At 44.0% G+C, this 25,428-nt stretch overlaps 1 protein-coding gene and 1 long non-coding RNA gene across 2 annotated transcripts in view; one reads left to right on the top strand and one right to left on the bottom strand.

The window, feature by feature from the left end:
- The window catches only part of CDK14 (cyclin dependent kinase 14), a 634,831-nt gene extending 615,201 nt beyond the window's left edge, over positions 1–19,630 (bottom strand). Inside the window, exons 1-2 of the mRNA XM_065939116.1 lie at positions 19,180–19,630; positions 13,631–13,662 (exon numbers count right to left, since the gene is read on the bottom strand). Coding sequence (XP_065795188.1) covers positions 13,631–13,662; positions 19,180–19,270 — 123 coding nt within the window. The 5' untranslated portion in view covers positions 19,271–19,630. The remainder of the gene's footprint in view (positions 1–13,630; positions 13,663–19,179) is intronic.
- Positions 19,631–20,027: 397 nt separating this feature from the next.
- Positions 20,028–24,864, top strand: LOC136171082 (uncharacterized). Its single transcript, XR_010663740.1, has 3 exons — positions 20,028–20,080; positions 20,261–20,302; positions 24,393–24,864. It is a non-coding gene; the product is annotated as an uncharacterized lncRNA (long non-coding RNA).
- The last annotated feature ends 564 nt before the right edge of the window (positions 24,865–25,428 follow it).

Here is a 25,428-nt window from a genome sequence, read left to right as displayed (position 1 = left end):
ATTCAGACCTGACGTGAAGCAGATGTCGGTTCAGTTGTCCATCAGTACCATCAGGACGGACGCTCGAGTTCCCCAGAGAAACGTCATCGTATCTGCACATACACACAATTTTTTCCATACATTTTATTTTTTTCCGTATCCCTTTTTTAACTTTTTATTTAGTCCTGGGGTATAACCAAGTAAGGATGTGGTGACAGTTGCAGCTGAACAGTGAAGGGACCCAGTCATACATACAGATGTACCCCTTCTCCCCCAAATTCCCCGCCCATCCAGGCTGCCACATAATATTTAGCAGAGTTCCACATTCTCCCCTATACTTTAAAATCATCTCTAGATTACTTATAATACCTAATACAATGTAAATGATATGTAAATGGTTGTAACTGCAATGTAAATATCATGTAAATAGTTATAAACACAGAATGTAAACGCTATACAAATAGTTGCCAGCATGCAACAAATTCAAGTTTCACTGTTTGGAACTTTCTCGGATTTTTTCCCCCTGAATATTTTCGATCCAAGGTTGGTTGAATGCATGGACACAAAAGCCGTAAGAGGAAGGGCTGACTGTGAAGGCCTGCTGCACAAATCTCTGATTAGGAAAGAATCAGGACAAGTTGCTCTTGTTTCCCTGGTGGCTCAGATGGTAAAGAATCTGCCTGCAATGTGGGAGACCTGGGTTTGATCCTGGGTTGGGAAGATCCCCTGGAGAAGGGAATGGTAACCCACTCCAGTACTTCTGCCTGGAGAATCCCATGGACAGAGGAGCCTAGTGGGCTACAGTCCACAGGGCTGCAAAGAGTCAGACACGACTGAGTGACTGACAACAACAACATAACAAGAAAGATGCCTTGGGAAGGCTGGAGATGGAACAGTAAGTTCACTGAAAGGGCTACTGGCATAAAATAAGTAAAAGTGATAAAGTCCTGAACAGAAGTGGCGGCGGCTGGAATGGTAATAAAGACATTAAAATAAGAGATGACTGTCTGATAAGGTGGAAAGGTAGGTGAGAGATGGATGATGAAAGGCCTTAAAAGTCAAGCTAGCAGTTTGGACTTGAACCTGTAGCTGACATGCAGCTTTTAAAGCATTAAGCAGGAGAACAGCACAATTTGTATTTCAGATCCATCATTCTATTAGAATAGGAGGCAAGATGCAGGTAGGGACGCCAGTCAGAAGACTACTGCTGTCCAGACAAGGGAGGCTGAATGCTTACCTCGGCAGTGGGAAAGGACGGAACATGAGGGAACAAGAACCTACCCAAAGCAAGGATGCGGGGCTTAGAGGAATGTATAGGATGGTGCCAAGTTTCTGCCTTCAAAAGTCATGTGGCTGTGAAAGCCAACCACTGAGATGGGAAGGAGAAGCACGCATGTTCAGAGAATATAGAAAGCAGTAACACAGGTGACCCTTGAACACTGAGGGGTGCCAACCCAGCTCAGCCAAAAATTTGAGTATAGGGCTTCCGTGGTCGTCCGGTGGTTGAGAACCCACGTGAGAATGCAGGGAACATGGGTTCGATCCTGCCCTGGAAAGATTACCCCATGCTGAGAAGCAACGAAGCCTGTGCTCAAAGTACGGAGCCCGTGACCCAGAGCCTGCGCTCACAGCTACTGAGCCCGTGCACCTACAGCCGGCCTCACAACTACTGAGCCCGTGCGCCTACAGCCGGCCTCACAACTACTGAGCCCGTGCGCCTACAGCCTGCGCTCACAACTACTGAGCCCGTGTGCCCAAAGCCTGCGCTCACAACTACTGAGCCTGTGAGCCTACAGCCTGCGCTCACAGCTACTGAGCCCGTGTGCCCAAAGCCTGCGCTCACAGCTACTGAGCCCGTGCGCCTACAGCCTGCGCTCACAACTACTGAGCCCGTGTGCCCAAAGCCTGCGCTCACAGCTACTGAGCCTGTGCGCCTACAGCCGGCCTCACAACTACTGAGCCCGTGCACCTACAGCCTGCGCTCATAGCTACTGAGCCCGTGACCCAAAGCCTGCGCTCATAGCTACTGAGCCCGTGAGCCCAGAGTCTGCACTCACAGCTACTGAGTCCGTGTGCCCAGAGCCTGCGCTCACAACTACTGAGCCCGTGCACCTACAGCCTGTGCTCCGCAACTAGAGGATCCACAGCAGTAAGAAGCTGGGCCTAGCCCCCTCCTCACCTTAGAGGAAGCCCACACGCAGCAATGAAGATCCAGCACAGCCAAAAACAGATAAATACATAAAGCTTAAAAAAAATAAATCTGAGTATAACTTTATAATCAGCCCTTTGTATCCACAATTATGCACCCACATATTCAACCGACTGTATTTGCTTTAAAAACAATCCATACGTGAGCCAACCCCTGTGGTTCAAACCCATGTCATTAGAAGGCCAACTGTATTTCGATGCACTGAAATCCAGGTGACTACAAGATGCAGAAGCAGAAACATCCAATGAGCAGCTGGATAGGCTTAGCCATGCTCAGAGCCTCTGCTGAAACACCTATATAAAAGGGAAGAGACAGGAATCGCAGATAAGGAAGTTAAGATTCATGGTTTTCTCAGGGTATATGATCAGTAGTGGGACTGCTGGGTCATATGGTAGTTTTATCTTTAGTTTTTTAAGGAACCTCCATACTCTTCTGCATAGTGATTGTATCAATTTACATTCCTACCAACTGTGCAAGAGGGTGGATGAACCGAGAGTCTGTCATACAGAGTGAAGTAAGGCAGAAAGAGAAAAACAAATATAAACGAAGGTATATGGCATCTAGAAAAACGGTACTGATGAACCCGTTTGCAGGGCAAGAATAGAGACGCAAACACAGAGTATGGACCTGTGGACACAGAGTGGGAAGGAGAGGGTGGACACGTCGAGAGCAGCACTGACGTATATACCCTACCAAGTGTAAAAGAGACGGCTGGTGGGGCCTCAGCCTGGTGCTCTGTGATGACCTAACGAGCTGGGATGGGGGGCCTATGGGGAGGGGATATATGTGTACACATAGCTGATTCACACTGTGGTACAGCAGAAACTAACACAACATTGTAAAGCAATTACACTCCAACTTAAAATAAACTTTAAAAATAAAATAAATTATACAAATAAAAGAAAGGAAAGAATCAATTACACCAGCTTCTGGAGTGGACAGAAGGGGAAGGAATCATGAGGAAAGGAGGAGCAACCAGAAGAGGAAAAAAAGACATATCTTCCTTTCAGTTAGAGAAAAACAGGAGGCATGATTGTAGCAAATAATGTACACATATAGGTAAGGGGCTAACACCTAATGCTGTTAAGGGTTCTAAGAACATGAAGGTTATTATCAGTTGACTTGTATCTACCAAAAATTCCTATGGTTAAGTCTTAAGTTACCCCAGTACCTCTGAATGTGATCTTACTTGGAAACAGGGTCACTGCAGATATAATTAGTTAAATTAAGATGAATTCATAACAGTAGTTATTTATGGATCTAAGAGTTGGACCATAAAGAAAGTTGAGTGCTGAAAAATTCATGCTTTCAAATTGTGGTGCTGGAGAAGACTCTTGAGAGTCCCTCGGACAGCAAGGAGATCAAATCAGTCAACCCTAAAGGAAATCAACCCTGAATGTTCATTGAAAGGACTAATGCTGAAGCTGAAGCTCCAATACTTTGGTCACCTGATGTGAAGAACTGACTCACTGGAAAAGACCTTGATGCTGGGAAAGATTGAAGGCAAGAGGAGAAGGGGGCGGCAGAGGATGAGATAGGCAGATAGCATCGCCAACTCAATGGACATGAATCTGAGCATAGTGAAGGACAGGGAAGCCTGGCATGATGCAGTTCAGAGGGTCACAGGGAGTCAGACACGACTTAGCGACTGAACAACAAACCAGAGCAGAGAGTGAGTGAGCCCCGAATTCAATATGACTGACGTCCTTGTAAAAAAAGGTGGGGGGATTTGGACACAGACTCACTGAGGGAAGATGATGTGAAAACACATGGAGAAGAGGACCGTCTACAAGTTAAGGGAGGAAGCCTGGAAGAGATGCTTCCTTCACAGCCCACAGAAGGAACCAAAGCTGCCAACACTCTGACTTCAGACTTCTGATCTTCAGAACTGTGAGACAATAAAATGTCTGTTGTTTAAGCCACCGACTTTGTGGGTGTTTTTCTATGGAAACTCTAGCAAACTGAGAGGGAAAGTCAAGTAGAAAAGGAAGAAGGGGTGGATGAGGGTGCTTCCAAGGTTTGAGGGGAGTGGAAATGTTTCAGCAGGAAACAGGTCAGCCACACAGTGCAAGACTGGGCACCGCAGCCTCGGGTTCCAGCAAAAGAATGGAGACGATGGATTTATTTACAGAGTGGTTTCCTCAAGCAAATTTGGCAGCCACTGGGTAAGCGAGGAAAAGATGCCAGGTCAAAATCGAGAGCTGGCAGGGTAGATTACAAGCGAAGTACAAAGGGGTAAGGCCACTGAGGACACTGTCAGGGGAGCGATATACCATGAGCAAACAGCAAGGAAACAGAGAAGGGAGGATCAGCTGTGGGCTGGAAGCAGGAGGCAGGGTAGGCAGAGGAGGGGTCCTCTGCAAACTGGAAGCCAGCATAGAAGAGATACAAGGACTATAACCTCAGCAAGAGGGCTAAGGAACCACTGTTACCAAAACTTAGTATTTTAGATGAGGAAGTCAGGGAAGCCTGAAGCTGCAACACTGTATACAACACACATCATTCACAAGGCACTGAGCTCCAGTAATGAAGACAGTTAGGGTGAAAAAAGAACACAAAGGCTTCTGCCACCCTCAAAGGATGGCAAAGAACCACCAGGAATATCTCCAAAATGTTTGTACCTAACCCCTACTCTGGTTCACATTAAAAAATCACTGCCGTATTTATCATCTTGGGTATTAGAGTTATATCTTTATACAAAATAACGAAAGAGGGACAAGAGCTGGAAACTGAGATCAATGTACAATGCCCCATCTAGCTCCCAATCTGGGTTGGCTGAATCCATGGGTGTGGAATCCCAGATACAGAGAAGTAACTGTAAAGTTGACATGGATTTTTGACTGTGTGGGGGTTCAGAGTCCCTAACACTGGAATTGTGAGTATAGAGGGAATGTACCTCAACATAATAAAAAGCATATACAACAAGTCAAAGCTATCATGCTCAATGGTGAAAGCTTTATCTCTAAAATCAGGAACAAGAAAAGGACAGCCCTTTTCACCACTCTTACTCAACAAAGTACTGAAAGTCCTAGCCAGAGCAATTAGGCAAGAAAAAGAAATAAAAAGCATTAATGGAAAGGAAGTAAACCTGTCACTATTTGCAGACGACATAATACTAGATATGAAAAACTAAAGATTCCACCAAAAAACTGTTAGAAGTGATAAACAAAGACTTCCCTGGAGGTCCAACGGTTAAGAATCAGCCTGCCAATGTGGGGTGCGTGGGTTCAATCCCTGGTCCAGAAGAATTCCACATGCCTCAGGGCCACGAGACTCATGTACAATGACTACTGAATCCATAGCCACAACTACCAAAACCTGAACGCCCCGTGGCACATGCTGCGCAACCAGAGAAGCCGAGGCAATAAGGAGCCTGCACACTGCAGCTAGAGAACTGCAACTCGAGAAACTAACTGCCCTGCTCACTGCAACCAGAGGAAGCCGAGGCAATAAGGAGCCTGCACACTGCAGCTAGAGGACTGCAACTCGAGAAACTAACTGCCCTGCTCACTGCAACCAGAGGAAGCTGAGGCAATAAGGAGCCTGCACACTGCAGCTAGAGAACTGCAACTCGAGAAACTAACTGCCCGGCTCACTGCAACCAGAGGAAGCCGAGGCAATAAGGAGCCTGCACACTGCAGCTAAAGAACTGCAACTCGAGAAACTACCTGCCCTGCTCACTGCAACCAGAGGAAGCCGAGGCAATAAGGAGCCTGCACACTGCAGCTAGAGAACTGCAACTCGAGAAACTAACTGCCCTGCTCACTGCAACCAGAGGAAGCTGAGGCAATAATGAGCCTGCACACTGCAGCTAGAGGACTGCAACTCGAGAAACTAACTGCCCGGCTCACTGCAACCAGAGGAAGCCGAGGCAATAAGGAGCCTGCACACTGCAGCTAGAGGACTGCAACTCGAGAAACTAACTGCCCTGCTCACTGCAACCAGAGGAAGCTGAGGCAATAAGGAGCCTGCACACTGCAGCTAGAGAACTGCAACTCGAGAAACTAACTGCCCGGCTCACTGCAACCAGAGGAAGCCGAGGCAATAAGGAGCCTGCACACTGCAGCTAGAGAACTGCAACTCGAGAAACTAACTGCCCTGCTCACTGCAACCAGAGAAGCCGAGGCAATAAGGAGCCTGCACACTGCAGCTAGAGGACTGCAACTCGAGAAACTAACTGCCCGGCTCACTGCAACCAGAGGAAGCCGAGGCAATAAGGAGCCTGCACACTGCAGCTAGAGAACTGCAACTCGAGAAACTAACTGCCCGGCTCACTGCAACCAGAGGAAGCCGAGGCAATAAGGAGCCTGCACACTGCAGCTAGAGGACTGCAACTCGAGAAACTAACTGCCCGGCTCACTGCAACCAGAGGAAGCCGAGGCAATAAGGAGCCTGCACACTGCAGCTAGAGAACTGCAACTCGAGAAACTAACTGCCCTGCTCACTGCAACCAGAGGAAGCCGAGGCAATAAGGAGCCTGCACACTGCAGCTAGAGGACTGCAACTCGAGAAACTAACTGCCCGGCTCACTGCAACCAGAGGAAGCTGAGGCAATAAGGAGCCTGCACACTGCAGCTAGAGAACTGCAACTGGAGAAACTACCTGCCCTGCTCACTGCAACCAGAGGAAGCTGAGGCAATAAGGAGTCTGCACACTGCAGCTAAAGGACTGCAACTGGAGAAACTAACTGCCCTGCTCACTGCAACCAGAGGAAGCCGAGGCAATAAGGAGCCTGCACACTGCAGCTAGAGAACTGCAACTCGAGAAACTAACTGCCCGGCTCACTGCAACCAGAGGAAGCCGAGGCAATAAGGAGCCTGCACACTGCAGCTAGAGAACTGCAACTCGAGAAACTAACTGCCCGGCTCACTGCAACCAGAGGAAGCCGAGGCAATAAGAAGCCTGCACACTGCAGCTAGAGAACTGCAACTCGAGAAACTAACTGCCCTGCTCACTGCAACCAGAGGAAGCTGAGGCAATAAGGAGCCTGCACACTGCAGCTAGAGAACTGCAACTCGAGAAACTAACTGCCCTGCTCACTGCAACCAGAGGAAGCCGAGGCAATAAGGAGCCTGCACACTGCAGCTAGAGGACTGCAACTCGAGAAACTAACTGCCCAGCTCACTGCAACCAGAGGAAGCCGAGGCAATAAGGAGCCTGCACACTGCAGCTAGAGAACTGCAACTCGAGAAACTAACTGCCCTGCTCACTGCAACCAGAGGAAGCCGAGGCAATAAGGAGCCTGCACACTGCAGCTAGAGAACTGCAACTCGAGAAACTAACTGCCCGGCTCACTGCAACCAGAGGAAGCCGAGGCAATAAGGAGCCTGCACACTGCAGCTAGAGAACTGCAACTCGAGAAACTAACTGCCCTGCTCACTGCAACCAGAGGAAGCTGAGGCAATAAGGAGCCTGCACACTGCAGCTAGAGAACTGCAACTCGAGAAACTAACTGCCCTGCTCACTGCAACCAGAGGAAGCCGAGGCAATAAGGAGCCTGCACACTGCAGCTAGAGAACTGCAACTCGAGAAACTAACTGCCCGGCTCACTGCAACCAGAGGAAGCCGAGGCAATAAGGAGCCTGCACACTGCAGCTAAAGAACTACAATTGGAGAAACTAACTGCCCTGCTCACTGCAACCAGAGGAAGCTGAGGCAATAAGGAGCCTGCACACTGCAGCTAGAGGACTGCAACTGGAGAAACTAACTGCCCTGCTCACTGCAACCAGAGGAAGCTGAGGCAATAAGGAGCCTGCACACTGCAGCTAGAGAACTGCAACTCGAGAAACTAACTGCCCTGCTCACTGCAACCAGAGGAAGCTGAGGCAATAATGAGCCTGCACACTGCAGCTAGAGGACTGCAACTCGAGAAACTAACTGCCCTGCTCACTGCAACCAGAGGAAGCCCACACAGCAACAAAGACCCAGCACAGCCAAAAACAAAAGTAAATAATTTTTAACCAGAAAGAATAAATTCAGTAAAGTTTCAGGATGCAAAAATCAATGCCCAGAAATCTGTTGTTTCTATATACAAATAACGAACTATCAGAAAGTCAAATTAAGAAAACAATTCACTTTACAACTTAATCAAGAGTTTTAAATATCAAGGAATAAATTTAACCAAGGAGGTGATAAAAATTTGTATACTGATAACCATAGGACACTGATGAAAGAAATAAATGGAAAGATATTCCATGCTCATGACTGGAAGAAATAGTAATTGTTAAAATGTCCATATCACCCAAAATAGCTAATAGAATCTAATTTCACAATTCTCATAGAAATAGTGTAAACAATTCCAAAATCTGTATAAAACCACAAAAGACCCTGAATCGCCAAAGCAATCTTGAGAAAGAAGAACAAAACTGGAGGTATCATGCCCCTGATTTCAAGCCACATTAAAAAGCCACAGTAACCAAAACAGTACGGCACAAAAAGAGACACATAGGTATGTGGAACAAAATAGAAAGCCCAGAGACCAACTCACACATATATGGTCAGTTAACGTACAAAGGAGCCAAGGACATACAGTGGGGAAAGGACACTCTAATAGTGTTGGGAAAACTGGGCAACTGTCTGCAGAAGAGTAAAGCTAGACCTCTCTCTTACGCCATACACAAAAAATAACTCAGATGGATTAAAGACTTGATTATAAGACCTGAAACCCTAAAACTTCTAGACGAAAACACTGGCAGGAAGCTCCTTGACATCAATCTTTATAATAATTTTTGGACCTGACACCAAAAACAAAAATCAATAGCTTCTGCACAGCGAAAGAAACTATCAGCAAGGCATATCAACAAGGCAACTGGATTACAGAAAGAACTGCAAAGGCAATCCACTGAATGGGAGAAAATATCTGCAAATAGTGTATCTGACAAGGGATTACTATCCAAAATATATAAAGATGTAACACAGTTTAATGGCACAAACCAATCCTATTCAAAAAATGAGCAGATAATCTGAACAAACGCCAGAGAAGACATACAGATAACCACCAGATGTAATGTGGAGCCCTGTGACTACAGTTCATAATACTGTACTGCACATTTGGAAGTTTCTAAGGGAGTAAATCTTAAAAGTTCTCATCACAAGAAAAAAAAATTCTGTATCTATGTATAGAGACATATGTATAGAGACTTATTGTGGTGATTACTTTGCAGTACGTACAAACACAGAGTCATTATTGAAACTAATACCATGTACTATAATTTAATAAAGAAAGAAGGAAAGTAAGGAGGGTTAGAGGGAGAGAGGGAGGGAAAGAAAAGGAAAAATAAAAAATTCTTCCAAAGAAAGCCACATTTCTTTTTCTCCTCTTCCTGTTCAAAGTCAAACATTTACACAACCTACAGACATCCTCTACATGAATAAGGGACTAGCCACTACACTCCCCTCTCTAGGCACTCTAAAGAAAGCCACTCCTTGAGATAAGGCGCTCTCCAGCTCATGAATACGGAGTAAGGAGTTGCCACACCTCACGAATATCTAAGAATCACACCCAATCCAGATTCCAAGACTCAGATCTTAATTGGATTCCAGTGGACTGTTTGAGTTCCCCAACTCCTACAGGAAAAGCGGAAGACCATGAAAGGAATTCAAGAAAATTTCTGCCATTATAACCTGAAAATGATCATACAAAAACTCAGTGACTTCTTGCTTACATAAGCACCAGTCTTGTACTCCTTTCTGATCTTGGTAAAACTGTAATTTTATGTTGACGGTTTTACAGAATTCTATGCTGCACTGACAGAAAGCAACTTGAAGATCGCTGTCTTACTGACTGGTTTGACAAATGAGAAAACTGAGTCCTAGGTAAAGTAAATACCTGCACAAACAGCTAGGAAGTGGCAAATGAGAATCCATGTTGGCTGGCCCTGGGATGAACTTTCTCTCCATTTGCCACATATATTCACTCATATTCAATAGATATTTTTTGAACATTAACCACATGCAAGACACAGAGGAACTACAAAACTGAACACAGGCAGTCATTCCTTCAGGGAATCTAAAAAATGGTGGGTTTTAGATAGTAGTTTCACAGTCTTAATATGCAAATCATCGCATGAAGTCTTTGAAATTTTAAGGGAAAGTCTGAAAATAATTCTCCTCATAGACCTAATACTTACCTTTGAATTTAATCTTTTCATCCTCCTTGTAGCCCTTCAACTACAGAAGGCAGATGTCATGGTAAGAGCATCAATAATGACAGCAATGATGAAGACAAGGACAATGACAAGATGAAATATATGACACTTGCTATGTGCCCGTGGCTATTCTGGAACCTTTATACACTTAGCTTATTTAATCCTCCCAATATGGGCTTCCCTGCTGGCTCAGACGGTAAAGAATACGCCTGCAGTGCAGGAGACCTGGGTTCGATCCCTGGGTCAGGAAGATGCCCTGGAGCAGGGAATGGCAACCCACTCCAGGATTCTTGCCTGGAAAATCCCATGGACAGAGGAGCCTGGCGGGCTACAGTCCATGAGGTCGCAGAGAGTCGGACACGACTGAGTGACTAACACACACACAATCCTCCCAATAACCTTAGGAAGGAGGTACTATCACATCTCTATTTTATAAAAGGCCTGGGGAACGGAAGTTGATTGCCCTTGAAAGCGTGGTTGATTTGGTGCTGATGTTCAAGCATGTCTTTACTAATCCTGTCTCCCAGGCTCCTGGCCCTGGGTCCTCCCCTGACTAAATGAAAATCACCTGTTCCCCCACCCCGGACCTCAGCTCCTTCACCTTTGAAAATATGAAGTCGGTCACTTGATTTCCAGTATCTCCTCAAGATGGAACATTCTGTGATTTACTGACTTAAGGTATCTACCCAATCTCTTTCCTTTAGCAGGGGAAGAAAAATGGCTTCATACAAGTTAAGGGTAGGGATTCCCTGGTGTCTCAGTTGTAAAGAATCAACCTGCCAATGCAGGAGACACAGGTTCCATCCCTGATGCCAAGGAGCAAATAAGCCCGTGCAGCACAACTAGTGAGTCTGTGCTCAGGGTCCACCTCCCCCAACTATTGAAGCCCCCGCACCCCAGAGCCTGGATTCTGCAACAAGAGACGGCCCCTCAATAAGAGGCCCCCGCACCACAATTAGAGAAAAACTTGCTCAGCAAGGAGGACCCAGCACAGCCAAAACTTAATTAATCAATTAATTATTTTATTAAAAAAAGCTAAGGATAATTTTGCCCCAAATTACAAAATGCAGACCTTCAGCTATGCAGAGGTTTGGGGGGAAGGCAGCGCATGAAGTTACAGGTTTCGCTCATACATCCCTAACTTGCAGCTAGGTTCCAGCCTCAGGTGTTTTTGAAAGCTGATGTCACCACCACGTGGCAGAATAACACACAATCATTAATGGTGTTTAAACCAGAAAAAAAGGTTTTTCAAGTTTCTATTAAAGATTAGGTGTCATCTATAAAAACAGTCAAAATCAGAGGTTGAAAAAAAAAGTAGGACAGAATATATGGGCTATAGTTTGGGGGGCGGAGGTTGCTTTTGTTCGTTCTTTACACAAGAAAAGAGGCAAGGACATTCAATAGCAGATGTAATTGAATAATAGGATTTGGGAGGTTTTTCTTCTCTTTTTCCTTATTTCTTTTTTTTTAATGTAAACTTAAATTACCTCCATTATTAGAAGGGAGAGCTTTCTTTATACAGAAACGGTGCTCAATATTCTCACACTGATTTCTTTCGAGAAGAAAGAAAACACTCTCCAGAAAACATCTTGGTAACACTGCAGAAATTCCAGAAAGACAGGTTTCAAGGAGAATAGCATTATGACCCACTATAGATGGGAAAGAAAAGGCTCCTTTATTGCTTCAGGTCTAGAATCACTAAATTTCACAGGCTATTTCAGGAATGTTGGCAGGGAAAGTTGCTTTGGAGTCCAGGGACACGCAGCCTTGTAGAGCTGCTGTTGTTCAGTCACTCAGTCGTGTCCGACTCTTTTGCAGCCTCATGGACTGTAGCCCACCAGGCTCCTCTGTCCATGGGATTCTCCAGGCAAGAATAATGAAGTGGGCTGCCATCGCCTCCTCCAGAGGATCTTCACGAACCAGGGATCGAACCCGATTCTCCTGCATTGGCGGGAGGATTCTTTACCGCTGAGCCACCTGGGAAGCTGTGTGTAGAGCTGGACCCAGTGGGAAAAAAGAACAGGTGCAACAGACAAAGTGTCAGACCGTGAGAGCCAAATGCCTCGGCACCTTCCAGAAATCCCGGTCTGGTGCAGGTTCTCCCTGAGTGCCCCTGTCCCACACCACAGCCAGCCACATGGACAGGGGAACCTTCCATGAGCACGTGTATCCTTTCCTCTCTGAAGCACTGTAACACAGGGAGGTCGGGCAGCCTCTTTCATGGAATCAGCAACTGTTAAATCAAACCAAACCACAACCAAACTCATCTATTCTTCCATCAGGCTACAGGATAAGTACATTGTGTAGATACATATGTGTTCATACATAAACATACTATATATATGCGTGTGTGTGTGTATGGGATAGGCTACCCACTCCAGTATTCTTGGGCTTCCCCGGCAGCTCAGATGATAAAGAATCCACCTGCAATGCGAGACCTGGGTTCAATCCCTGGGTTGGGAAGGTCCCCTGCCAGAGGGCATGACAACCCACTCCAGTATTCTTGCCTAGAGAATCCCATGGACAGAGGAGCCTGGTGGGCTACAGTGCTTGGGGTTGCAAAGAGTCAGACACAACTGAGCACATATATACATATATATATATACACACACAGCCCCCTTTACAACATGCATCAATGACAGTGGCTTTAGATGGCAACAATGAAACACTTCACCCTACAGAGCTCTTGAGAACATTCTGGAAACGCGTTATTTGTCTGGTGATTCCCACAGATACTATCAAAAATTCAGAGAGAGCACAACTGCAAAATCACATTCAGAGTGCTATTAATTACAGAGGAACCCCCTGCCTATCTGGAACGAGCTTTGTTGCTACTTTGCAGCAAGTAGATAAAGACAGATCTGGTAGGCAAAGAAGAGGAAAACTAGAACAGAAGACAGCACCTCCTTTGGGAGTCTGACAGACAAGTCTGTGGCGTCAGCACCGCATCACGCCCTCATTTGCAGCAGTGGAACCCGACCTGCCAACAGCTCCAGACTTGCCCTAGCACACACGTCACAAAGCAACAAAACAAAGCTGGCAGGAGTCTTGTGTTTGCTTGTTAATTTCAAAAGACACATTTCTGTTGATTGATAACAAAATTCAATCTGAACAGCTATTTAAAATTGGAAAATACACTGTAACTAAATAAAAAGATGCCATCACTTGTTTTTTTATTTTGTTTGTTTTTCTAAGGCATTTTTTGATTGTTTGCTTCTAAGTGCAGAGTTGACACCTACAAGTTTAATGGCAGTAATCAAACACTTCTCATGTTAGATAAAGAAATTTAACCTACCTCTTCAAAGGTGGTGTCGTCTTTCTTCAAGGCTATAAAATAAAAGGGGAAAGGAAACAATTATTGTGAAACATCTCAAAGAGGCCAAGTATCTAAGTTCTAAGAGAAAAAAAAAGTAGTATGGTGTTTCCATTTCAGAAAGTAAAATTGTACCCCAACCTGAATAACAATGTTATGGTACAAATATGAAAACTGCAAATGACAGAACTGCACAGCATGCATCTTTGTGAAGCACTTTCATAAATATGCAAATGAAGCTACACTCCCAACTATGGAAAAGAAGTAGGCATATCTTTCCTCTATTTCTCCTTTAGTAGAAAAATGTTTTAATCAAAGTATGAAGGAATCAAAAAGGAATCTTAAAGAAATTTCCCCTTAAACTTCTGTTGTTTGTTCGTCTACCATTATGCAGGGGGTGGCTGGACCTCCCAAACCAATTGTCAGAAAGATACCGACTCTGCACAGGGCCCCAAATGAGATTTTCATACTGAGAGAAGTTTAAGTTTGATGATGAAAGATAAGAAGTGCAAAATAAGCACTGCAGAAACATAATTCAAACATTTTCAACATAACTTTTCTAACAGGGTATCACCAAAAAAACAATACATTTGGAGTGTTTCATAGAAATGAGCAAATACTTGAAATTTACTTGAAATATTCATACCCTCAGAACTGGCATTTAATTACTCTGAAAAGAAAGAGAAGTATTTCATGTTTAGCTGACAAACACCTAGGTCCTTAAATGCTACAATTATTTAGAATGTTTGAGATGAAAAAAAAACGCACAAAGGAGCAAATGTAACTGAAATCATGAGTTGGAGAAACGTTTCATATGTACACAATCGTGCATAGGGACATACTGGTCTATACTCTAAAGTTCTATTCAGACTGAGTAGAGTAGAAACTAGAAAATCTTTAACACCCAGACAGGACTATTTCCTTCTTGCCACCTAAGTCTTATCAGTTTCTCCAACTTTCTGGATAAAGGGCTGGGATCTATAGGTAGAAAGAAAAGGAGGTAAGAGAAGGGGGAATTGCAGGTGTATTTTCTAAGATATAAAGAGCAGGAAGCCAGATAATCTCCCGTATACACTATTCTCAAACCCAGGACACCACAGGGGAGAATATTTTAAGACCAAGAAGTCTACCCCTTCACTGAACACTTCATTACTAAATTGACACCTTGCATTGTTTCTTTTAAACACTGAATCCCTTCCCTGAAGAGCAATTAGTGGTAACAAAAAAGACCAATTAAAGTTGTCTTTACCAAATATTTATCAGGTCACTGATGAAACTCTGACCTAAACAAGCATACAACATCTCATTATTGATTACATTCCCTGATTGTCATCAATCATTCATGTAAATACAAACCCACAACTGTCTTCAAGGATACTATGGAATAACAAGCATATTACACTTTTCTGGGTTGACAAAGGGGCATATACTAAGCCATCTAACAAAGTCAGATATTCTATTCAGTCCTCTGCTCAGACCCTGCTCCCTCCAGAAGTCTTTCCATGATCTCACCAAGACTAAAATGGTATTCCTCTGATGTTCTCCAACAGAAAATGATGCTAATCTTCCTGGTAGAATTTGTCGATGCTCATTCATTGGCCTGTGTTCTCTTAAAGTCTTTGAGGGACAGGAGCCGTATCAATGGTCACTGACTCTGAACACCAGCACCATATCCAGCACACAGGAAGTACTCAATAATTATTTGTGGAATTAATGAGCTGTACTCCAAGGCAAAAGAATAGCATCTTACCCTTTGAGATACATTAAGTTTTGGCGTATGAAAACCAGGAACTATTGTCTCTTATGAGAGAATCATAGATATAAGTTCCATATCAGTTTTCAAAGTGAAGTCTTTTGAAACTGCATGGGGAAGGGGAGGATATGGTGCAATAGTTCAATTTTGCATGTGAGTCTTTAACCTTACATATCTCTTTTTGACAGAATGGATTTATCAAGTGACAGCTGGACTCTAAAATTACACTTACAGAACAAAATAACAAACCCCCAATTTCAACGTAACCACAGCCTCTTCCTTTTTTTCAGTTATCTCACAAACTTCATCTTTTAAAGAAATGGTATACATAGGGTTCATCTCAAATATCACAGAGTATAAACTTCCTTTCTCAGGGAGATAATCCAAGTTAAGTGTGAAGAAATGCATTCAAACGAATATAAAGAAACATCAGTTCAACCTTAACCTCACATTAGGTATTACAGAAAGCCTTTCTCCTTCTAAGCAGTCATCTGAAAATAAAAGAAACAAGGAAAGAAAAGAGGAAATGGATTTTAATATTTAAACAATCAAGTTCCCATTTGTCTCTGTTTATGCTAATTTTTTTAAGTGAGACAACTATAGTAATTCCTAATAAGTGAACACGCTAACACTATTTAGGAAAAAACCGTAAATACTCACTACTGAAATCAATGGATGATTTTGAAATTCAATTACACCTATCTTACAAAAGAACTATAGCTGTGTCAGTCCCTGGCAAATGTCATAAATTAGAGTGCTATGGCTTGAAAGCCAGTGTATTTTATTAGACCTTTTATAATAGAGTAATATCAGATCAGCTGTATTTGAAGTGGGTAGTGACAAAGTTGGCTGATCTTGCATGTGCAAATAAATTAAACATTAGCAATGTCACTGATATATAGTTAGAGTTATTATTAATCTTTTATAATAATGGATTATTAATCCATAATTAATGAAAATCACAGACTTTCAAAAACTGTCCTCATTTTCTGTAGATGATTACTAATTTCTCACGGCTAAACAATGATGCTATATATTTTACCATATAACAAACTATACTTTTGAGTCATACTAAAAAAGCAAAATAAAGTCAGTATGTTTATTTCAAAACCCATAGTAGATTGGTTAAAGGGAATAAATATACTGAGATGCTGAATTACTCAGCAGGAATAAACCATTCACTCTTTGATCTCCTCAAGAAGTACCAACGAAGAAAGGAAGAAGATAGAGAAGATAAAGAGAAATCAGAAGGAACAATAACAGCCTCCAGTATCAATCTTCACCATGGGACAGATATTCACTAGACAATTTATGTGTTTTATCTGATCTAATCTTCATAACGGCCTTAAGAAAACTGACAGATGAGAAGGATTTAGGGAAATTCTGCTAGTTGGCCAAAGTACAGAGCACGCAACAGAAATGGGATTCGAGCCCAGATCAGCCTAACTCCCAAACCCATCCACGTTTCAGATTAACTCTACTATCAAGTCAATGGCCACTTCTTTTCTCTTGCTTCCCACCAGAAGATCCGTATGTCAGGATGTTGTAATCACTAACATAACACATTAGTAACACCTACGGAGCCTTCAATCCCATACAACACAGGACATCTTATGCGTTACTTAACTAAGTGCCAATAACAAAGGAGTTTGAAAAGCGAGCTCAGAGGTGAGGGACCTGTCCAAGGTCACTCCACTAGAACCGATGACACTGGAGACCCCAATCCAGCTGACACACAGCCTTTAATCTATGCGACGCTTCAACTCAACAACCTTAAAAATCCTTAAACAACAGGATCCATCTCATTGCCTTTTGGTTTTGCAAATAAAACTTTAAAAAATATGTAGATAACAAAGACTTCTCTTCTGTAATGCTACTTCTAATGAATGTCTTGAGCTTGGTGTACAGAATCACTTAACCCTCTTTATCTCCTTTTACAGTGTTCCAGAGTGAGATTTGCTATTCAGAAACGTGACCCTCCATCAATACAAGAAATAATCAGTTATGTTCACAGCACTGTACTGCTTCTGAAAAGAAGGAGGTAAAAATCTACTAGAACTTAGAAGATATTTTCACAAGAATTGGAATCAAAAAGAGTTCCACATCACTAAATCTCTGTAAGCTATAAGATCCAATTAACAACAATATCACATTTGCCAGCATTGTAGTTAATCCAAATTTTACTGATTGTCGATCAAAACCTTGAAATTATTTAAACATAAGGAATTTTTATATTAATGTCCATGGCTTCTTACTGAGACTCAATTGCAATGAATTATTTAACACAAAACTGGATGGGTTCCAACAGAGTCATTAGCATTAGTAAAACACTTAGTGCCTTTTAGAACAGGGCTTAATGGACTCCAGAATCTGCCTCTGTGATAGTTTGGGTCAGGGGCTCAAACATCCTTCTTAATAATGCACAGCGACTCAACACCTTGCTCTCTCACACTCTTCTTGGCTTCAAACTTCATTTGAATGCAAGGACTCTTCATAGGCATCCCTAACTCATAAAACTGCAAATACCCAATACACAAAATAAATAAACCAGGGCTAAATATTGGTTTCATACCATAACTTTATGGTCATCTTGGGAAAGTTTACGTATAACAATATTAAATTTTTTAAGTTAGAAGACAACAAAGAAACCTAGACTAAAAACATATTTTGACTTGAGGGAAGTTTGCATATTTCACGATGCACTTATACCACTATTTTTAAATGAATGGATGGAAGGACAAGGACAATACTCATATGCACTCCACGGTTTTAGTTTAAGGCATGAAGCACCTTACGTTTAATTTCCATTAACACCTTCATTAACATGGGTGACATATTAAGTGAAACAAAGGTTAGAGAGACTCTAAAGGCTTCTTAGGGACTCTGAGGTATTAGTACTTGTACCATTTTCCTGCTGAAAAGAGTTGCCTGTGTAAATGAAAGTTAAGATGTTAGCAGAGGTAGTCGCCGTTGTAAGGTAAAGGGGGGTTTTATGGCCAAACCTAGAAATCGAACCAACCCATTCCACGTGACACTGTTGTCGCCCTGTTATAGTCTGCGACACGGATTTATTCTTAAATGTCCCAAATATTTCTCGGTCGGCTATCTGTCAGTCAATTGGCCGGCTGATTTAAAGACAATAGCCCTGGAGCGCTAGTATATGGAAGAAGTTTGGGAGACTTACTCCTAAAATGTTCAGACAGGTTCACAGCGCGCATTTCTCTGCAGCAATGGAAAGATTCAGAGAACTCGGGACTCAACAACCAAATCTCGCTTTCGAGGACCCGAAGTACCGAACAAAAGATCCCAAGGTATCTGTCCCACTTCTCGTTAGGCTGGATGTTAAACAATACCATGGCACAAATTCAACATTTCACCAATTCCCAAAGTTAAATTACTGACTAAACACCCAATACCAAGGCCTGAGGGGGGAGGGGGGGGGGGGAAGTGACCCAGGCGGCCGCGCAGCTGGGAGCGCAGCGGGGCCGGAGCGTGCCCTCGCCCGTCCCCCGCGGGCGCGAAGGCAGGAGCGCTAGCGGCGAGGAGAGGGAATCCAAATCGTAGGCTTACGATCATGCACAAATGAACCCTCGGATCATGAGGGCAAGAGGTGTCCCTCCTTTTTGTCGTCGCCCTCCCCCAGGTCCCGGGCACTGTCCCCCCCACCCTTCGCGCGCAGCGCACCCCACGCCAGCCCCGGGTGGCCCCCGAGCCGCTAGTGCCAGAAGTGCGGGGCCGAGGGCGCCGGGCCGGGTGCCCGGGACAGCACGCCACTTACCAATGCGGCTGAAACTATCCGACAAAGTTCTCCGCAACTTCTTCATCTTGCCGATCTTCTCGGCCGGCTGCGGCTCAATGAGGTCGCACATCTGGGCGACACGGGGCTCGGGCAACTTCCCCAAACTGGTCCAGAGCGCAGCGCAGACAACGGCGAGGGCGCGCGGCGCGGCGAAGGCGGCGCCTCCTCCGCCTCCTGCACCTCCTGCACCTCCTCCTCGGGCCGGGAGGCGAGGCGCAGGGCTGGGGAGGCTAGCGAGGAGCGGCAGGCTCGGCTCGGGCCTGGGCCGCGGCTGGACGGGCGGGGGCGTTCTACGTGGTGCCGGGGGCGGCCGCGATTGCAGCCGCCGCCGTGGTGGCCCCGCGCCGCGCCGCCGCCGCCCAGCTCATTTTCCCTCCTTTGTAACCGAGAGAAGCGCGGCCGGCGGCCGGCGGTGGGGGCGGCGCGGGCGGAGGCGGGGCGGGGGCGGGCCGGGAACGAGATGCGGGCGCCCGGGCTGGGGGGGCGGTGGCCGAGCGCGCGGGGCGCGGGCGGGGAGAAGTTCTCAGCCCCGAGTTTCGGGCGCTCGGGAGAGAAAACCGCGGCGCGGATCCGCCAGCCGCCCCGCCCTCAACCCCCTCCCGCCGCCGCCGCCGCCGCCGCCGCCTCGGCCCCGCCTTCCCTCTGGCGCAGGCCCCCGGGGCGCGGGACCCCGGCGCGACCTCGGCCCCCGGCCCGGAGCCCACGTTCCCTGCCGCCCTCCCCGGCCCGCTCGCGCCCCCGCGCGCCTCCCCCGGCAGCCAGCAGGGCCCGCGCGCTCCAGGACCCCGGCCGGCGGAGGAACGCGATCGGGCAAGGCTGGGAGCCGGCCGCCGCTGGGAACCCGGTCTCGCCGGGTGGGGAGGCCCCGAAAGGAAGGGGGGTGAGCCTGGATGCTTTATCACAGCGATTTTGTCCCTGCCACGATCGCCTGTGAAAAGAGCGGGGGGGGGGGGGGGGGAGGGTAGAGGTGGGGTTGGCCGAGATAGCTTCCTCCCGGTCCGAGGAGTGGAAAAGCCTCGGGGATGCACCCAGGTTTGACGGTGACTTTTTTTTTCTTCAGTTTTGACAAGGAAACTGTGAAGCGAAAGAACTAAACAGGAAGGTGGGCCCGTTTTTTAGAAGAGTCAAGTGCAAAAGCAGAAGCTTCAAGTGTTAAACTCCCCAGGCGGGGCAGGGCTGGTGGTCTGTTCCCTTCATCCCCCGTCATGCTGAGTGACAGACGGTAATGTAGACGCGGCTGATTTCTGATATGAATACCCAGTTCTATAGTAAGTAGCAAGCAGAAGGCCTTAGTCTATCTACCATTTTTAGAATACGGTTCTAAATTGAAAGGCTTAGAGGCAAAAAAAAAAAAAAAAAAATTCAGACCTCCACTTCCCCAATCTCAAAAAAAAAAAAAAAAAAGAAAAAGAATTTTAAAAGGGGAGTTCGGGCTTTATAAAATCCCAGAACCTACAGTTTAGGCAGCAGACACATATCGTCTTCATTCTGCAGCGAGCCTCCAAAACTCTGTTTCCCAAGGGAGAAAAAAGGAAGATAGGGGAAAGGCCTGACTGTGTTGATTTCGGGCCAACAAACTCCTTATGAATAGAAATGTAGTAATCTTGAGTCATCTGGCTATGAAAGTAATGAGAGTTTCTGAGCATGTGACAATGCTGTTTGGTTTAAAGGAAGTTTTAGGGAGTTTATGTTTTATTAATAGACTTTTATCTGAAAACAAAAACTAGCCCCCTGCCTTCCTTAAATTGTGAGGTGAACACTTCGATTTGCTCTGCACTGAGCACATTATAGGATCTTGATAAATGGCAACTGATAAAAGACAGGAAGTCTACCCTAGTGGGGAGCAGAGGAGGGTGGAGAATTCCTTAAGAAAGTTAAAGGGATGAGTTGAAATGGATGTTGGGTCCTGGTGACGCTACCTAGATGTTACTGACAGTACCAAGTGTGACTTCAGACAGGAGCAGGTTTGACTTTTACCTCTACATCAGGTTAGTTGGGGAGAAAGGTATCAGCAGCTTTGAATGGAAAGTCTAAAGCCACCAATCAAAATACTGATGGATTGTACCTATCAGGCAACAGCGATGAAGTAGTCATTAACTGAATGGACTTTGACTATGGTGCCTCTGTGGCTAGCCTATTAATCCTATTATTCATTCTGACAACGTTTCGTGTGTGTAAATATGTTTATATATATGTGTGTGTGTGTGTATACATATATATATTCATATTCTCTGTTTTACCTTCCCAGTATTTAGTGTCATTGACTTTTTAAAAGATCAACTTCTGTTTGAATAAATTATGGTATACGCAGTCTATGGTATAGTAGGTAAACGTTTTAAAAAATGAAATAGATCAATATGTGGGGATATATAAATACGTTTTGGGTTATTGAAAAAAACTATATTTACCATTAACCCATTTTCATAGTTATAAGAAAAAATAGACATATATATGTTTCTATATGCTTAGAAAATTTCTGAAGAGGAACAAAAAGCTAAGTGTGTATGCGCAGGATAGAGAGAATGTTTTCTTTGTACTTTGTACCCTTAAATAGAATTTTAAGGGTACCCCTCAAAATGCATTAATTTTATAATAAAAGAAATAATAATTTAAACATAAACATAATATTTACTACATTTTTACCTATCCCTCTCCAAAAAAATTTCACCTAACTGCAATGGTATATCTTGCAGGAGAAACAGTTCTTAGTAGTGGACCATGTAAAGCTTGGCAAGTATGAAAACTCAACTTCCCAAGATATCTGCTTCCTTCATTGGTTAAAAATTAAAATGGCTAATTTCCAAGAAACTGTGATATTAAAAAGGAAATTTTAACTGGATACTTTTAAGCTATGTACACTTAAGTTATAGGATTCAACTTTCTTTTTACTGTGCTGCCCAGCTTTCAGAATCTTAGTTCCCGGACTAGGACTAGCGCCTGTGCCCTCTGCATCGAGAACCCAGAGTCCTACCCACTGGACCACCAGGGCATGCCCAGGCTCAACTCTTGGTATGGTTATGTGTTTCACATTTGCCTTCATTTTAGAGTGTAAGTTCCCCAAGGGCTAGGGCCTTGGGTGGTGTTGTTTAGTCACTAAGTGATATCCAATTTTTTTGTGACCCCATGGACTGTAGGGCCCTAGATATGAAAGGTATAATACCTGTTTCATAGTGGATGTGAATTAAATATTTGTCATGGCTCAGACAGGAGGAAATCTGCCTGCAGTGCTGGAGACCGAGGTTCAGTCCCTGGGTTAGGAGGCTCCCCTGGAGGGGGAAATGGCTACCCACCCCAGTATTCTTGCCTGGGAAATCTCATGGACAGAGGAGCCTGGGGTCTACAGTCCACGGGGTCCAAAGAGTCAGACACCACTGAGCGACTAGTACTTTCACTTTCACTCTCAGATGAATTCGCAACATATCACTGCCACTGAGAAGTTACATGTTGTCCTCAGGGACAAAGATGGTTCTCCAGCATCTGTATGGCATATGTATTTCCAGTGGGAGAATGGATCTGTTCCAGTTCTCTGTTTGAACCTCTGGTAAAGAAGGTTATAGTTTTGACTGGCGTGAATTAAAGGTGTAGCATCTGCCTATAAACAGATAAGCCTACTGAGGGGCTGAACCCAGCATGGGTGGAAGTGAATCAAATTCATCAGTTAAAGCATGTGTGTGTATTAATTTGCTCAGTTATGTCTGACTCTTTGTGACCCTGTGGACCATAGCCCCCCAGGCTCCTCTGTCCATGGGATTCTCCAGGCAAGAATACTGGAGTGGGTTGCCATTTCCTCCTCTAGGGGATCTTCCTGACCCAGGGATCAAAGTGTATTAGTTAGGCCTAGAGTAATACCAGCAGGTGGTTGGAGACCCAGGACTCAAGGGTTCTCATCCCTATTATATCCCCAGATGTTGTCTGGCCTTAGACAAGTGACTTACCCACTTCATTATCTATGAAATGATGATTTTCAACTAGCTGACCTCTAGGGTCATCCATAGCTGCAAAATTCTAAGTTGAATGGTGACACTTCTCCTCTCTCAGCTCATACACTGGGATACATTAATGAAGAGTAATTAATACACAAGTAAGACAGACAAAGATCCACTAATAAAAATGTTGTGAAATTTAACTAAGATACACTAGTCATGTTGTACATAAATTATGCTCTTATGAATGGATCTTGTTCATATAAGAAAAATAGTAGGCTCATATGCTGGCAGTTAATTTTAAGGGAATGAATCTTAATCCAAATGAGATGAAATATAGAGGATTTGATTAGAATCTTAAGTTCCAGCAGAAGCAGCTTTACTGATCTGAAACAGTATCAGAAGATATTATCAGAGAAAAGAAATCCATGAAACAAGGATGTGGGGACTAGAGTTGGAAAGCGAAGTTAAAGTGAAAATATATGTTTATTAATGTAAATATTTAGAATTTAACTATGGTAGATAGCTAATGATTACAGCACATAGTTGAATGTAGTTATTAAAGTGTTGGAAACTTGCCTAATTAAATATCCTCTTAGAACTCTAAACAGTTACCCTAGTTAATTATTTTTAGGATCAAATATTATCCTTTTTTTTTTTTTAACACATCCAGGAACTGAAGTAGCACAAGTTTAGGTGACCTATACCAAGTTCCCAGTGAGTCTCAGTGAAACTGGTACATGGAAGTCAAAACACTGACTTTTATGTTCCAGCTGTTGGGTAATGTCAAGTCTTAAGGGTTCCTTTTTGTTATTGTTGTTGTTTTGACAAAGAGAAAATTAAAATTTAAGAAAGGGAGAACTTCCCTGGTGGTCTAATGGTTAAGACTCTGCATTTCCCCTGCAGGGGGTGCAGGTTTGATCCCTGGTCAGGGAACTAGGATCCCACATGCCTGCGGTGTGGCAAAGTCAAAAACAGATAAATGAATAATAAATTTTTAAGGCAATTTTTTTAAATTAAAATCAAAAAAAGGGAGGGAAATGGAAGGAACCAATGTTTCTCACACGCAGGTAAATGGAGGGTCTCCTGCCTCATTCTCTCCCGTTCTATCACTCATCCATTACCTGGTCACTCATAATCCAAATCCTTTTCACTTTCACAGAAATCACTCAGTGCTGACACAAACCTCTCAGTTTGTTCGGGAATAAAACCTATTTTTGTCTGATTATTTTGCAGGTAATTCTATATTTTTTTCATCATATATTTCAGGAGACCAAGGGATATAAGTCAGCTGACCTACTTTCAAATGACTGCAGAAAGAACAAAGAAGTTGCAAACCCATTCAAATGGTGTTAGGGATAAATTAGCTCAGAATAGTTTTGAAGAAAATAAACTATCAAGGTCAAGGTGTGCATTGAAATATTGATAAATTCCCCTCTCCTGTTAAATCATTAAAGATCTGGTAAACGACCCAGGGATCAAACCGGGGGTCTCCTGCACTGCAGGCAGATTCTTTACCATCTGAGCTACCAGGGAAGCCCAAACCTGCCAGGCTCCTCTATCCAAGGAATTCTCCAAGCAAGAATTCTGGTGGGTAACCATTCCCTTCTCCAAGGGATCTTCCCAACCCAGGGATCAAAGCCAGGTCTCCTGCATTGCAGGCAGATTCTCTACCAGCTGAACCATGAGGGAAGCCCCCTATTAAACCATACTTAAAAATAAGAATGGCCTCTCACTCTTGTTTTTCACTGTCGTATTATTTGTACAATAGAATTTTGTACGAGAAAATATATACTACTATCATTTCGAACTAACTCATGACTCACTCAGTTATCCCTTTGGTGTGGCTTGTGTGTTTGGTACACATGTGTCATTACTAGAGGGTCCCAATTTATGGTTGTCATCAATCTCAGTGCGTCCTGTCGCACCCATCAGAATGAAACTTCAGAGACCAGTACTGTAATTGAGCTCTGGACATGAATGCAAAAACAGTCAGAAGTTAATACTTCCAGGGAACCCAAACCCTGTGCCTTTTGGTCAGTCTAGACAAGTCCTGTTAAGAGTAATTAAATTTAGAAATGTAGCTTTTTTTTTAACCAAAACCATCCTAGTCTTTTTAAAAAAAAATTACAGTCTTTCTTCCCAAGGCCCTTGACAGTTCAACTACATTCATATACCTGTTCTAATCAAGTGCTTACAAGCCAGAAAAACTATCCATAAGATAACTGTATTGATGGTGTCACTGGACATACCATATTTCCTAGCTAAAATGGCTTACTATTTATAATTGTAAAATGTAACTAGA

The sequence above is a fragment of the Muntiacus reevesi genome, chromosome 6, assembly GCF_963930625.1.
Source record: "Muntiacus reevesi chromosome 6, mMunRee1.1, whole genome shotgun sequence".
NCBI classification, from domain to species: Eukaryota; Metazoa; Chordata; class Mammalia; order Artiodactyla; family Cervidae; genus Muntiacus; species Muntiacus reevesi.
Note: the sequence above shows the minus strand (reverse complement) of the source record. Positions and strands in the feature narration are given on the sequence as shown.